Source organism: Panthera onca, chromosome D3 (assembly GCF_046562875.1).
Source record: "Panthera onca isolate mPanOnc1 chromosome D3, mPanOnc1 haplotype 2, whole genome shotgun sequence".
Lineage (NCBI taxonomy): Eukaryota > Metazoa > Chordata > Mammalia > Carnivora > Felidae > Panthera > Panthera onca.
This window is the reverse complement of record NC_138350.1, coordinates 37,994,313-38,010,455: the sequence shown is the minus strand read 5'-3', so window position 1 is coordinate 38,010,455 and position 16,143 is coordinate 37,994,313. Positions and strand designations below refer to the sequence as shown.

Genomic DNA, 16,143 nt, shown 5'->3' with positions numbered 1-16,143 from the left:
TGATTAAAGTCTTAAGGTCCCCTCTAAATGTGAAGGAAACTCCATGTAATACAGACTCACAGGCTCTGTAAACATTGCACAAATAGATGGGAACCGTGCGTGCACTGCATTTCAAATCCAGGTGTATTTGGCTCTATAACCAATCAATCAGCCACAATTAAGTGGTTCCTCAATATTATTAAAAAGTTATTTTTAGGGGCGCCTGGGTGGCGCAGTCGGTTAAGCGTCCGACTTCAGCCAGGTCACGATCTCGCGGTCCGTGAGTTTGAGCCCCGCGTCGGGCTCTGGGCTGATGGCTTGGAGCCTGGAGCCTGTTTCAGATTCTGTGTCTCCCTCTCTCTCTGCCCCTCCCCCGTTCATGCTCTGTCTCTCTCTGTCCCAAAAATAAATAAAAAACGTTGAAAAAAAAATTAAAAAAAAAAAGTTATCTTTAAATAAAAAATCCTACATTTTCTTCGATTTCATGCACATGTAAAAGAAATCCTCTGTAACTATTTTTTGCCCTTCTCCTAACATGCCTGCTGAAATTATTTTTACTCATAGCAAGGCACCAGAGTTTTGAGTCCTTTCCCTTTTCTGAAAAGCCCTCCAAGGAGGATGTGAGGCTTACACAGAAAACCCAGCACACATGGCACAACATCACCCTGACTGGCTGCAAACTGACTGCCAACCAGGGTGCGAGAGCCAGGGGTTCCAAGGCAGGATGCGGAAAAGCCCAGAACACACAGCAAACCCAGGCCAGCCTCATAAAGGAAACTCCTCTCACACCCGGAGCTCAGTCATCGCACAAGAATAGTTTTACATTCGATTCCTTTCTCTGGGTCTTCTTTCGCCAAAATGAATTAATCATTTTGTCTAGACAGGTCATGGAAAATAAACTCTTAAATGTACACGTTTATGTGTATCATATGTGTGCATGTATGTATCATTTTTTAAATCGCTGCTTAGATGCTTATGCCTTTTATATAACCAATCAGATACACGGCAGCTATTTAAAAAATGATACACACGTGCCCACTTTTTTACTCGGAGTTTGAGAGCAGGACTGCTAGGAATTGCTGTTTCATTTAATGCTGAATCCCATCCACTGTGATCGTGGCAGGTGGATGACAGTTTCTCAGGGCTGTGTGTTTTCCCGCCACGGTCAGGCAGAGGGAACTATCAGCTTAGCACCAAAGATTCACTGTGAACAGACAGGATTTGGCAAATCTTCTCATCAGATGTTTGTTCTCACTCTGTTGCCTTTGGTTTGCCATTTCTGTGGGGATGACTGTGAGGTTACCAGACGTAAGCACGCTTTTCTCCGGAGAATAAAGAGAAGCAGCTTTCCCGACATGCCTGCCTTTTTTCAGAGCCAAGTTTCAAATACCTGGTGATGTCTTCAGAGAGCTGGGCGGGGTCTGGTGGGTAAAATTTCACATTAAATGAAAAGTGCCAAGCACCACCTGCAGAGAGGAGACATTAGAATGGAACCTTAGAAAAGCCCTTTGTATTTCTTATTCTGATAGTTAGAACTGCCTCACTCAACTCCAAGCACTAACACCCAGGCAACATTTGCTCCCAAGTGGAAAACCGGAAAGCCTCCATCAAATGAAGTCCAGATAGGTCTGAAACTTCATCTAGTTTTTAGTCTTTTGCCCAAATCCTGTACTGGTGCTTCTAACTAGCTTGGAAATTGACTAGGCTTCCTCCCTTTCTCAGGGACAAGGGTAAGCCTTTGGAAGAGGGACAAAACAGGAGTGGTACGGATAATCCTCAATCAGACAAGTCCGGAATTGACTGGTTCTTTTGCTATGACATTCTGGATAGCTCACAGACCAAGAGTACAGGCACAATCCCATTTCCTTTGTCCTTCTTGCTTTGCCATTGCAGGTCAAATCCCATTACAATACACGGCAAGGAACCGTTCAAGATATTTTTTAATGGAAGGTTTCTGGTAGTCAATATTTCTGTGAGCTGCTCTCTAGGCTGCTGAAAATTCTTTTCTCACTTGGGGAAATGTCTGGTTCAAGAGAGGCCTGAATGTATTAACTGTACTTTACTAAGTTCCACACCTCCTTATGAGGCCACGACTTGGGCTGATGCTCTTAACGTCTTGCCTGTCTTTATCCTATGGCATCGACTTTTGGCCTCTCCGGCAAGGAAAAGAATCAACCAGGTGTCAGCTTACAGTCACGTACTCTCTGTACTGTCCACACTTCTGCTTGAAACGTTATTAAGCTCTACTCAACTCTCCGTTTTATTAATACTGTCTCTAACTGTGTGTGGTTTATCATTATAAACAAGGAAAAACAGCCTTTTCTTTTCTCCATGTACTTTCTCTCTAACGGATCACTCCTTTAATTCACATTCACTTCGTTTTTCTCTTCTGGGCTTTTAAGGCAGGACCTTATTAAAGTCTGGCTGTTCCTTCACCAGACATTTGCTCCCTCCATGTAGTAACCACAGAAGTGCCACAGTGTAGACCTTGCTTATATTCTGACTGTGCTCCTGAAAAATTCCTCCCAGTCTCCCTGGCTTCCATGCTGGAAGCCTTTCCTCTACACCACAAGCTGTAGCCACTCTTTTCACTCTGTGATTCTGTGACCTCACAGTCCAGCCCTTATGTTTCAGATATTCCCCAAAGATGCCCTAACACCCTCTTCTCCCCATTAATTGACTTCTGGAAACTTCCATTTTCTCCACAAGTCCTTTGCAAACATTCAGAAGAAAGGGGTAGCATTTTAAGTGCTAGCTGCTTTCTTTGGGCCACTCTCTTGCGAAGGAGGCAAACACTCTTAGCTGCAGAGGATACCTATATTCTATCTTAACGGCACAGGTACATTTATTAGCTCTAGCATATTCTTGATGCTACCATTCATATTATACTTAAAATTCCACACGGCAGGATCACTCCCCGAGTTGTCTTTTAAAGAAGTGGCATAAGGCCAGGTATCGCTGGCTGCTTAATATCATTTTTAAATCACTCAGAAAATATTACTGAAACATGGGCAGTAAGAATTATAAGCTATTGGTCAATCCAATATATTTCTAGTGATTATTCTTCCAAGTCCTTTTGTTACTTGAAAAATGGTCTGATCTGGTTTTACTTTCCTATTGATTCCTATTCATTTTCTGCTATGATGGATCTCCTCACTGCTTGCCAATGGTGAGGTTCATAAATGAGAGCTGGCTTCCCCCCAAGCAACTGGAAGGAAACTTAACGGATTAGTTATGAGAAATGGATTTATTGCTCTTTTATAATTTTTATCCATTTCAAAGTATGCCTCAAATCCAATGAATAGTTTAGCAATGTAACTAAACAATCTCCTCATAATAAATTTAAGATAAACATTCTAGGTTGGAAACTAAGGCATAATAAAAGTAGAAGAAAGATATTTCAATGCAAAAATCCTCACAGCGGGAAAATAAATTTCAAACTATAGTTGGCCTGAGGTGCTTGCTAAAAATGGCAATTCCTAGGCTCTACCCAGAGATTTTTTTTTTAAATGTGCCTTTATTATTTCTTTTTCAATATATGAAGTTTATTGTCAAATTGGTTTCCATACAACACCCAGTGCTTATCCCAAAAGGTGCCCTCCTCACTACCCATCCCCCACCCTCCCCTCCCTCCCACCCCCCATCAACCCTCAGTTTGTTCTCAGTTTTTAAGAGTCTCTTATGCTTTGGCTCTCTCCCACTCTAACCTCTTTGTTTTCTTTCTTCCTCTCCCCCATGGGTTTCTGTTAAGTTTCTCAGGATCCACATAAGAGTGAAACCATATGGTATCTGTCTTTCTCTGTATGGCTTATTTCACTTAGCATCACACTCTCCAGTTCCATCCACGTTGCTACAAAGGGCCATATTTCATTCTTTCTCATTGCCATGTAGTACTCCATTGTGTATAAACCACAATTTCTTTATCCATTCATCAGTTGATGGACAGTTAGACTCTTTCCATAATTTGGTTATTGTTGAGAGTGCTGCTATAAACATTGGGGTACAAGTGCCCCGATGCATCAGTACTCCTGTATCCCTCGTCTACCCAGAGATTTTTATTCAAGAGATTTGGTGTACGGGCCCAGGAACTTGTGTGTGTGTGGTTTTTTCTTCTTCTTCTTCTTCTTCTTCTTCTTTTTTTTAATGTTTAGTTATCTTGAGAGAGAGTGAGAGACAGCATGAGGAGAGGGGGAGAGAGAATCCCAAGCCGGCCCCACACTGTCAGCACAGAGCCTGACATGGGGCCTAAACTCATGAAACGGTGAGATCATGACCCAAACCTAAATCAAGAGTTGGACGCTTAACCAGCTGAGCCACCCAGGTGTTCCAGAACTTGTGGTTTTAATAAACCCCCTTGTGGTTTCAAGACAGGTGGGCTTGGGGACCATACTTTGAAGTGGGATGTTTAAGGAAACTACAATCTATCTCCCATCAAGAAAAAAAAATCTAGTTAAATGAGGCGTAAGATTTGAAATTAACAAGAGAGGCAGATTACGGCTTGAATATATATTCCCATAAAGAATCTTATAGATGGGGCGCCTGGGTGGCTCAGTCGGTTAAGCGTCCGACTTCAGCTCAGGTCACGATCTCGCGGAGCGTGAGTTCGAGCCCCGCGTCAGGCTCTGGGCTGATGGCTCAGAGCCTGGAGCCTGCTTCGGATTCTGTGTCTCCCTCTCTCTCTGCCCCTCCCCCGTTCATGCTCTGTCTCTCTCTGTCCCAAAAATAAATAAACGTTAAAAAAAAAAAAAAAAAGAATCTTATAGAAACCAATCAACTGGGAAACTATGATTATGTAATGATGGGCTCACAAGCCTGAATCTGCTCAGATGATGGCCCTGGTTAGAAACAAGAAACCACTTGAATGTGTTAAAATGATATTCCTAAAATGTTGACACAGGATTTCATCACAAATTTATGATAGAAAACTATGAAACTGAAGAGTTCATTCTTATTGAAAATTCTAACTTAGTATTGTATGGCTGCCAAATCTTGAATTTTTAAGTATGCTGCATTCATGGCATAAAATTACTATAAATTACTATATACACTACATAGATCATATACTGTATAGTATGAAATGATTATATTATAAATATATTTACATCACAAAATACAGTATTTTTAGAAATTTAAACATCTGGTCTGCATTAAAATGACTAGAATTATCATTTTTTGATAAGAATAAACTCTTCAGTTTCAGAATTTTCTATTTCTCATCAATTAGTAACTTAAAGTCTTTTTAAAAAAATGTTTAAATGTTTATTTTTCATAGAGAGAACACAAGGGAGGGGGGGAAGAGAAGACAGAGAGGAGACCCAGCATCTGGAGGAGGCTCCGGGCTCTGAGCTGTCAGCACAGAGCCTGACGCGGGGCTTGAACCCACAGACCTTGAGATCATGACCGGAGCTGAAGTTGGTCCCCCAACAAACTGGGCCACCCAGGCACCCCTGTAACTTAAATTCTTAAGTAACTTAACATATCAGGTTGACTGCCCTTCTCTGAGAAGACCTAATTCTACAGACATACTGTGGAGCTACAGCATGAAAAGAAAACTTCCTTCAATCATTTAAATAAATAAATAAATACATACATACATACATAAATGTGTATGTATTCTAAAATATGCATGTATATGCATTTTAACTCAAGTATATTTGACACTCAATGTTACATTAGTTTCAGATGTATAACATGGTGCTTGGACAACTCTAGACATTACGCTATGCTGTGCTCACAAATGCAGCTACCATCTATCACCACACATCATCATCACAATCCACTGACTATATTCCTTACGTAGTATCTTTCATCCCTGTGACTTATTCATTCCACACCCGGAAGCCCCTATCTCCCACTCCCCTTCACCCATTTTTGCCCGTGACCCCCCCACCCGCCCCGCCCCCCACCTCCCCTCTGGCCACCATCAGTTCTCTGTATTTGTAGATCTGTTTCTGCTTTGTTTATTTTGTTTTTCAGATTCCACACAGAAGTGAAACCATACGATATTTGTCTTTTTCTGACTTACTTCACTTAGCATAACATACTCGAGGTCCATCCATGCTGTTGCAAATAGCAAATCTCATTCTTTTTTACGGCTGAGTAATATTTTACACACACACACACACACACACACACACACACACACACACACACACACCCCACCTCTTCTTTATTCATTCATTAGTCCATGGACACTTGGGCTGCTTCCATATCTTGGCTATTATAAATAATGCTGCAATAGGGGCACCTGGGTGGCTCAGTCGGTTGAGCGTCCGACTTCAGCTTAGGTCATGACCTCGTGGCTCAGGAGTTCAAGCCCTGCGTCAGGCTCTGTGATCATAGCTCAGAGCCTGAAGCCTGCTTCAGATTCTGTGTCTCCCTCTCCCTCTGCCCTTGTCCCCCTCACACTCTCTCTCTCTCTCAAAAATAATAAACATTAAAAAAAATTTAAAAGAAATAAATAAAAAAATAAATAATGCTGTGATAAAACGCAGGGGTGAGTATATCTTTTTAAATTAGTGTTTTGGTTTTCTTTGGCTAAATGCCCCGAAGTAAAATTGTTGCGTTATATGTTAGTCCTATTTTTAGTTTTTTGAGGAACCTCCGTACTGTTTTCCACAGCGGCTGCACTGATTTACATTCCCATCAACAGTGCACACAGGTGTCTTTTCTCTGCATCCTCGCCAACACTTGTTTGTCTTTCTGACGTTATCCTTTTTAAAATTTTATTGTTTTTTTTTTTATTTTCGAGAGCGAGTGAGCTGGCAAGCAAGCATGAGGGCGTGAGCAGGGGAGAGGACCCGGGGAGGAGAGAGACTCCTAAGCAGGCTCCGTGCTCAGCACAGAGCCCAACACAGGGCTCGATCTCACAACCATGAGATCATGACCAGAGCCGAAATCAAGAGTCAGATGCTCAACCAACTGAGCCACCCAGGTGCCCCGGTATTAGCCTTTCTGACAGGTGATACATATCTCCTCGTGGTTTTGATCTGTATTTCCTGGCTTTCATTTATATTTATGAAAAGGAGATGATGGTACAATAATTCCATTTGATTTAACAGTTCTTTGCGTTGATAGGATGTAAATTTTGTGGAAAGAGGGCACGTTGGTGCATGGGAACCAAAAGGAATACAGATAAAAATACCAGATTCAATTTAAAAAAATTCCAATTTTCCTTGTTTCCTCCTCTATCTGCAGGATTATCACTTAGTTTTCTTTATGTTGCAGTCACAAGTATCGCCTAAGCTGCATGATGAAAATATCCTTTAAATCTCAGTTCTTATTGCCCTGTTTCTTCTCTCAGAAAGAAAGGTAGGAGGACAGGATAAATGGGAAGTTAAGGAAAAAGAAAAGAATTCCATTAGCAAGAGAGAAGAAAATAGATGTTTATACAGCTTTTCTTCTACCAATATTGTGACTTATCCCTGACATTTAATATATTTTCAAAGGGCTTTTTTGTGATTACAAATCACCTAAGAAAGAAATAGCATTTCATTAATTAGATGAATATAGAAGACTTTATGCACAACATATTAGGATACATATTCAACACATCTGCTTTTAGAAACTTCATGAAAAAATTCCTAGGACACACTCACCATCACACATTTTTTATTAGGACTCGGAATGAAAAGGAGTGTTTTCACAACTGAAGCTATCCCTGGTTTCAATCCCGATTTCTTCTTCTTGTTCCTTTTTTTTTAAAGTTTATTTATTTTGAGAGAGAGCAAGCAGTGAAGGGGCCCCGAGAGGGAAAGACAGAATCCTAAGCAGGCTCCAGGCTGTCAGCACAGAGCCGACGCGGGGCTCAAACTCAAACTGTGAGATGATGACCCGAGTTGGGATCAAGAGTTGGACACTTTAACCACCTAAGCCACCCAGGCACCCCAATCCCAATTTATTTCTACCAAATATTTTCAAAGGGCTTTTTGTGATTACAAATCACCCAAGAAAGAAATAGCATTTCATTATTTAGATGAATACAGAAAACCTTATGGGCAACATATTAGGATACACATTCAACACATCTGCTTTTAGTAACTTCATGAAAAAACTCCATGAAAAACTTGATTACCAAGTTTCTTATTAGCAAATATATCAAATTTCTCCTAAAAATATGATAAACATGTTTAGCTATATACATAATCATTAGTCTCTCTAGTATCTACATTAGAGTGACTTTTTTGAGATATCTACTATTAAGCCATTTCACACGGCTCACTACTCATTACTTTTTATTAGACCATGGTGTGTTCTGATATCTCAGCACATTCAAAGGCACCGGAAATCCTTGATAAATTTCTACAAGTAAAATTCGGGGTCAAAGAACAAGCGCATTTTAAATTTTAATCAATACTGACCCAGTACCCTCTTTAAAGGGTTGTACCGATTCACACTCTACTAGCTGTGCACGTAGCTGCTAGTGCAGTGCGTTAGTAAACTTGCACAATCTTTGTTAATTTGCGTAAGTGAAAAAGGATGTCTAATTTGCATTTAACTATTAGTAAGATGTAGCAACTTGTCTCATACTTTCTAGCTACCTGTATTTCAGTTTCGTGGGCTGTTCCTGCAATTGTTTTGTCTGTTAGGAAATATGCATTTCTTAACTTGCCTTTAGGGACCAAGAACAGAGGTTGTTGGGGCACCTGGGTGGCTCAGTTGGTTGAACGTTCGACTTCGGCTCAGGTCATGATCTCAATCTGTGGGTTCGAGCCCCGCATCGGGCTCTGTGCTGACAGCTCAGAGCCTGGAGCCGGTTTTGGATTCTGTGCCTCCCTTAATCTCTGCCCCTCCTCTGCTCACACACACACACACACACACACACACACACACACACTCTCTCTCTCTCTCTCTCTCTCAAAAATAAACAAACATTAAAAAAAAAAGAATAGAGGCCGTTACCAGATAGTAAACTTCAGTCTGACTTGTTACTCTACTTCTCAACTAGTCAGTGACTATTACCTTTAACTTGACTTTTATACTTTTGTGGCAGTTAGGCTTAATTAACATTAATCAAGTTTGGAACTTTTAAATGGTTAATTGTCAACTGCAGCATCACCTGATTAAATCACATTTCACACTCTGTGCACAAGCAGGGAAATAGGTCAAATGTCATAGTCATTTTATTCCTGAGCTGTGATGATTAAAAATGGGTATTTAAGCCAGGCCAACCTGTCAAAGATAAAATTTGAGATCTTAATCTTTTAAAAAAATCAGTGTTCTCACTAGCTATGTGGGTATGGGCCACCAAGTCAGACAACCATGCTCTCTGAACATCTCATTTCGCATCTCCATGTAAAATAATCCAAAAGAACTTACTTCGAATCTGTTTTTTTATTTCCTTAGCAGGGTCCAGCCAATTCTGAAAAGGAAATGACAGTTTGAATTTGAACCAGAGAAAAATAAAAATAACTTCACAATGCTCAGGTAGAGACATGCACTAAGCCTATCTGAGAGGGAACCGTTGCTGGCAGGCCCTTGGACTTACGACCTTCCCCCACCTCCGGTGCCCCTTCCCCAGGCCCTGCGAGGGCTCAGGCACCAGTGTGACGAGACAATGTGTGTGTATGCACAATTCGTGCATGACAAGATAATTTTCTTTTACAACACTACGTTCAAAGATTCGAGCCAGTGCAGAAACAGAGGAGAAATATAATAGTGGATTCTATGTTCAAAGAAGTTACTAGAATAAATTAAAGACACATGTAGGTTGACATACTGATGCCTTTGCCCACAGAGTGACTTCTGTGGTTACAGATTCTTAGCCAGTGTTCTAACAAATGAACACTCACTTGAGATTTATTATTTTCCTCCATCAGAAAACTCAGCTGTTTAGTAACGAAGTTAGACATTGTTCAGTGAATTGGGTAGGTATTAAGTATGATTCAATGCACAACGTCAAAACAAAGTAACATCTATGAGCAAAATTTCTGTGACTTAGTTTCAAGCACGAATACAACAGAAACAATTTCTTCTTCTTTATTTTTCAGGTAGTTGTGGGAATCAGTGAGACAAAGCCCTGAATAGACTGTATTACTCAGGTGTAAGAGTCTATAGAAGTATTATGTTAAATACCTGCTGAATACACTAGACAGGGGTCTGGTCAGCAAACGACCCGTGTCACAGTTTGGTTTTGTAAGGCTATGAAAGCATACAAAGATGAATTAAGTACAGGACATCAGTCAGGGAATACGTTTTCTATGTTAGTTAGTATCAACGTATTTGATTTTCATGGGCTCAAATCCACTGAAAAACATCATCCAAGAAAAGAACCACATAAGATGCTTTCCTGGAACCATAAATAACTCATGTGTGAAATACTGACTTACTGTTTCTGGAATAGTCAAGATTAAAGGAAGTTATCAATAATATCTTTAATAAAGAAATGAGGTGATTAACAGCATTTTGGGACTCAAAGGTGTAAATGTGGGAGGATGTGGGAGGATGAGGGAGATGGAGAAAATGATCTACCAGTTCAGTTTTCATCCCCTTTCTTGCAGCAATACTCAAGACATACGTTTTGTATTGCTTTTAATGACTCACCTTCTGGTTTTCAGCATCTCTATACGTAAGCCCAAAATAGTCCTTTTCTAGCAAGTTCAGATGTTCACATACTTTATCAAAGAGCACTTGGCCTCTGGAGCGTTTCTGTGGAAAACAAAACAAAAACAAGTCAACACACAAAGTTCTCTCAATTGCCATGGGTAAGAATCAATAAAATTTGAAATATTGCTTGCTGTAACTGTTCAGTACGTGACACTCAAGTATGACCACTTCACCATCTCCTAACTAGTGAAAAGGTTCAATAACGTGGGCCCACGCCTACAAAACTCTGCCCTGACAACCAACTAATGAAACCAAAACTCACTGGTACCGCTGAGTGAGTTCAGGCAACCCGCTGATGATTTCGAAATAGAAGTAGCTGGGGAAATGACGTGGGGCTTAGAAGCCTCAACTATCTTGTGAAATAGAAAAATCTTGAGAGTGAAAGAGTACAAAGGACCAGCAAAAGCCGTGTTTCAGAATGCCCTAACTCAGTCCCCACACGACCAGATTTGAAGAATCGAACCCATCCCTCATCTTAGACAGACTTCCCCTTAAGACTTCCTATTCCAATGCTTACTTAGAAATTCTAGCTACCGATTGCTTTCTAAGCCCATTAACTTCATCGGTTTATTTTTACAGTTTTTTTTTTTTTTTTTTTTTTTTTTTTTTTGGCCACAAATTTCAGTTTTGTATTACAGTGTTCAATTTTCTCTGAATTTCTTTCTGAGAAATCCTTCCTATTAAACATTAAATGTTCATGAAGTTTAAACATTTTAGTTATCGTTTATACATATAAGGTATAAATGATGTACATAGATCATTTATACATATAAGATATAAATGTATATATTTATACATATAAGGTATCATTATACATATAAGGTACATATACATATCATTTATACATACATACACATAACTATTTTAGTTATCATTTATACATATATACATGTGTATATGTTATACATCTATATAGTTATCATTTATACATATACATATCATTTATACATATAATCATGTACATTACCATATACATGATAAATGTGTATCATTTATACATATATATTAGTTATCACTTATACACTTATACATATATATTTTAACCATAACACAGTCATTTGGAGAAGAGAAAAAGGTAGTCATCTGAGGGGTAAAAAACCCAAAACTATTAGCTTAATTTACTGTGATACCCAGTATCATATTTTCATGGGATCTTTCAAAGGTCTCTCAACCTGGTCTTGGAGACAGAGATGGATTAACTGGCAACAATTAAATTATGTTTCGTTTGGACAGTGCCAACATGTCACGCCAATACATTAAGCACATTTACCTCTAAGATTTAATACAGTAACAATGAGAGATAGGAAAATTGATAAACACTGTGTATGCCAAAATAGTAAAAATTCAGAAACCTGTAAGTGCTGTTTATTACTAAGCAACTATAATTATGTTGGAAGTAAACTGCTCAGCTCCCTGAAGCAGGACTATTTAGGAAAAAAAAGATAAATCTATGATACAAAAGTAAAGCCTAAATTGTATCTAGCTAAATACTCAATGATGTATTTGAAAAAAGTTTAATAATGCATGAAAATAGCAAAACTACATTGTTGCATGGATATGAATAAATGGTATGACAATGAAATGCTGTTCACTGGTTTGAATCTTTTATTTAATAAACAGCATATCATCTCTGAACGTCGAACAAATTATAATGTTTTCATAAAAATTTGTTTCTTCCAATGCCTCTACTGGTATTATCTTCAGTTTACAGACAAGAACCCAAGTTCAGGAAAGGCAGATGAGAGAGGCAGCATTATGTAATGGCCGAGCGGTGGCTTTAGCAGATCAACCTGGGTTTGACTCCTCATCAGGCCCTTTGCAGCTATGTGAGCCTCTCTGTTTTTCCCTCTGTCAAATGTGTGTGGTACCACCCTCTTCTTCGGGATGGCTGACATTCAAATAACACAAAGAATTCAAACTTGGGCCAGTGATGGCACGTATCAAGCATTCCATAAACATTAGCTCTTCCAGCCCAAGTGACTGACACGGGGCAGGGTACAGAACGTGGAACTTACTGTGTATGCATTTTTGCTGACGGAGCACATAGACAGCTCCTTGTGGTGCCAATAGGCAGTTCAGTATTAACGTGTCCCGCGCTTTCTTTAGATAGTTAACTGCCTGCTTACTACCCAGACCACAATATTTACACACACGTGCTCTCCCCCGACCACCCAATACACCAGAGTCTGGCCCAACTACTTTCTCAATAAGTAGAAATAAAACAAAGCAAAAACAAATAAAGAAACTCTTCTCTACAGAGCCTCCTATATTCTCTGACCCAGCAGCCCTTCAATGGTGGAATCATTTCTGGATATGCCGCAGGCTGCCTTGGGCATTGTCTTAGTTAGCGGTCTTCTGGCTGCTGTGGTCTTCCCTTTGTCTAGCAGGTGGCGGGGATTAGCCGAAGGACAGACCACTGTACTAACTAGATCTTACTTTTCTGGCTCCTCACAATTTGCTTTCTATTAATGATTCATAGCTCTCTCTTGAATCGACTGGATTTTTTTCTCACCGAATATTTTGAGCCTATTTTGAACATTACAAACAGTTCTTAAGACAATTACCTAGTGGCCCATTCTTTACGCTGGCGTTTGTTTGTCTGTCCCCCCTAAGAAGCAAGATTAGTTGTCTGGGGTCTACTGGAGATGGCTATCGTAAACCCTAAAATTCCTACCTCCTAACTATCACCACAACCCACCAGCTAGCTAGATGACACTGGAAGAGTATTTTAAGTTACTTGGGTCCTCATTTCCTCATCCCTGAGTGAGAATACAAGAGTCTGTGAAGCAAGGGTGCCATGGGCTCGAGGCTATGACTGGGTCCCCTGTGTCGTGGCAAACATTACTAAGGGGTACGAGGCTCTTTCCCACGGAGCCCAGATGTGGCTTCAGCACCCTCCTGCATGTGTGAGGAGAAAGACTGCCAGTGGACGGAGTTGGATTATTTTCCAGCCCTCGATAGGATTACGCCCAACTCTCCCAAATTCTTGACTCTTCTAATTCAGATTATTATTATTTTTGTACACTGTTCAACTTTGCAAGGCAGTTATTTCTACTTAACGATACTTGTGTGTATCTTTAGGTAATAACACCTAAAATACAACTAAAGCTCAACAATCAGACTGAAACTTTTAAATGATTTACATTAAATATTTAGTTACTGAAGACATGATATTCATTAAGTGATCAAATCTAATCTAGGTACTTTGCTGTCATTAGGTGTGTTTATATATAGCCATAATGAGTCAGAATTGAGTAGGTTAAATAAATGTTGACAGAGGTTTTTCTAAATTAATGGATAATTTACCTAACCAGAGAAGATAATAGTTTTTAGTCTTGTTTGCTGTTTCCTATGAGTTAAGTCATGTCTCTGACTCAAGGGCATTCATAGCTCAGACCGTTGAGTATTAACCCCTGAACATCCAGGAAAGTTGATTTTGCTCTCCTAGAGTAACAAACCAATGGTGGATTGCCTTCTTTCTGTCCTCTTTTCACCACTAAAAAGTGAGGTTTCTGTTTCTGATAAAGTAAATGGGGATATTACACCCCAGGAGTCAAAGACTTTAAATATCTAAAGAATGGTAAATTCCCCAAGCAATATGAACAGTTTTCCTTCTTAACTATTTTAATTTATTTTTTTTTAAATTTTTTTTAATGTTTTTATTTATTTTTGAGACAGAGAGAGACAGAGCATGAATGGGGGAGGGGCAGAGAGAGAGGGAGACACAGAACTGGAAGCAGGCTCCAGGCTCTGAGCCATCAGAGCCCGACGCGGGGCTCGAACTCACGGACGGTGAGATCGTGACCTGAGCTGAAGTCGGATGCTTAACCGACTGAGCCACCCAGGCGCCCCTTAACTATTTTAATTTAAATTTTTTCTAAATTGACTCATGAAAGTGTTGAACATTAGGAGAAACGTGTCAAAAGAGAAAAACTTTAAGAGAATGAAGACAAGCCAAAGACTGGGGGAACATATTTGCAAAGTCATATCTCATAAAGGACTGGTATCCAAAAGACACAAAGAACTCGTAAAATTCAACAATAAGAAAACAACTAAATTAAAAGCCGGGCAAAAGATCTGAACAGATGCTTCACCAAAGGTATCCAGATGTCAAGAAAAGCATGTGGAGAAATGTTCATCATCATATGCCATTAGAGAATTGCAGATTAAAACAAGATACCCCTACACGCCTATGAGAATGGCTAAAATTCAAAACACAGACAACGTTAAATGTTTTCAAGGGTGTGGGGCAACGGCAATTCTTATTCCTTGCTGGTGGGAATGCAAAATGGCACAGCCACTTTGGAAGACAGTCTAGCAGTTTGCACAAAACTAAACAGACTCTTAATATATGATCCAGCTGTCATACTCATGTATTTATGTATATACAGAAGGCTGCACATCAATTCTTATAGAAGCTTTATTTAAAACCGTCAAAACTTGGAAGCAACCAAGATGTCCTTCAGCGGGCGAGTGGATAAATTCTGTTACAATCCAGACATCGGAATATTATTCAGCACTAAAAAGAAACGAGCAATCAAGCCATGAAAAGACACGGAGGAACCGCGAATGCCTACTACTAAGTGAAAGACACCAATCTGAAATGGTTGTATGTATGATTCCAGCTATATGACATTTTGGAAAACGCAAAACTATGGAGACCATAAAAAGATCAGCAGTTGCCAGGGGTTAGGGAGGAGGGAGGGGTGAATGGGTGGAACACAGAGGATCGTCAGGGCAGTAAAACTACACTGGATGATAGATACTATGTTGGTGGCTACATGTCATTACCCATTTGTCCAAACCCATAGGCTATACCACACAGAGTGAACCTTAATGTAAACTATGGACTTTAGTTATAATTGTGTATCAACGTTGGTTCATCAATTACAACAGATGTAGCACACTAATACAAAATGTTAAAACCAGGGAAAGAGGGGAACAGGGAGAAGAGAGTTTGAGGGGGTTATATGAAAAGTCTCTGTACTTTCTGCTTCATTTTTCTGTAAACATAAAACTGCTCAAAAAAGTTCTATTCATTAAAAGGAGAAGAACAAGGACAAAAATACTTAATGCCTTATTTTAAATGGTTAATAATTCATTAAACACTTAAGGTTAACAAAGTTGAGCTCCAAATGATTTTATTTTTATCACGAGTAAATGAAAACTTAATTTTTTTACTTTTATTTTTAAATTTACATCCAAGTTAGTTAGCATAGAGTGCAACAATGATTTCAGGAGCTGATTCCTTAATGCCCCCTACCCATTTAGACCATCCCCCTCCGACAACCTCTCCAGTAACCCTGTTTGTTCTCTATATTTAAAAGTCTCTTATGTTTTGTCCCTCTCCCTGTTTTTATATTATGTTTGCTTCCCTTCCCTTATGTTCATCTGTTCTGTGTCTGTAAGTCCTCGTGTGAGTAAAGTCATATATTTGTCTTTCTCTAATTTCACTTAGCATAATACCCTCCAGTTCCATCCATGTAGTTGCAAATGGCAAGATTTCATTCTTTTGGATTGCCGAGTAATACCCCGTTGTGTATGTGTGTGTATATGCAT

At 39.6% G+C, this 16,143-nt stretch overlaps 1 protein-coding gene across 34 annotated transcripts in view; it reads right to left on the bottom strand.

The window, feature by feature from the left end:
• EPB41L3 (erythrocyte membrane protein band 4.1 like 3) overlaps positions 1 to 16,143 on the bottom strand; it is a 232,322-nt gene that overhangs the window by 41,237 nt on the left and 174,942 nt on the right. For all 34 annotated transcript variants that reach the window (XM_060613308.3, XM_078435398.2, XM_060613301.3 and 31 more), the window contains 3 exons: positions 10,522 to 10,626; positions 9,298 to 9,340; positions 1,370 to 1,445 (listed from right to left, as the gene is read on the bottom strand). In XM_060613308.3, coding sequence (XP_060469291.3) covers positions 1,370 to 1,445; positions 9,298 to 9,340; positions 10,522 to 10,626 — 224 coding nt within the window. The remainder of the gene's footprint in view (positions 1 to 1,369; positions 1,446 to 9,297; positions 9,341 to 10,521; positions 10,627 to 16,143) is intronic.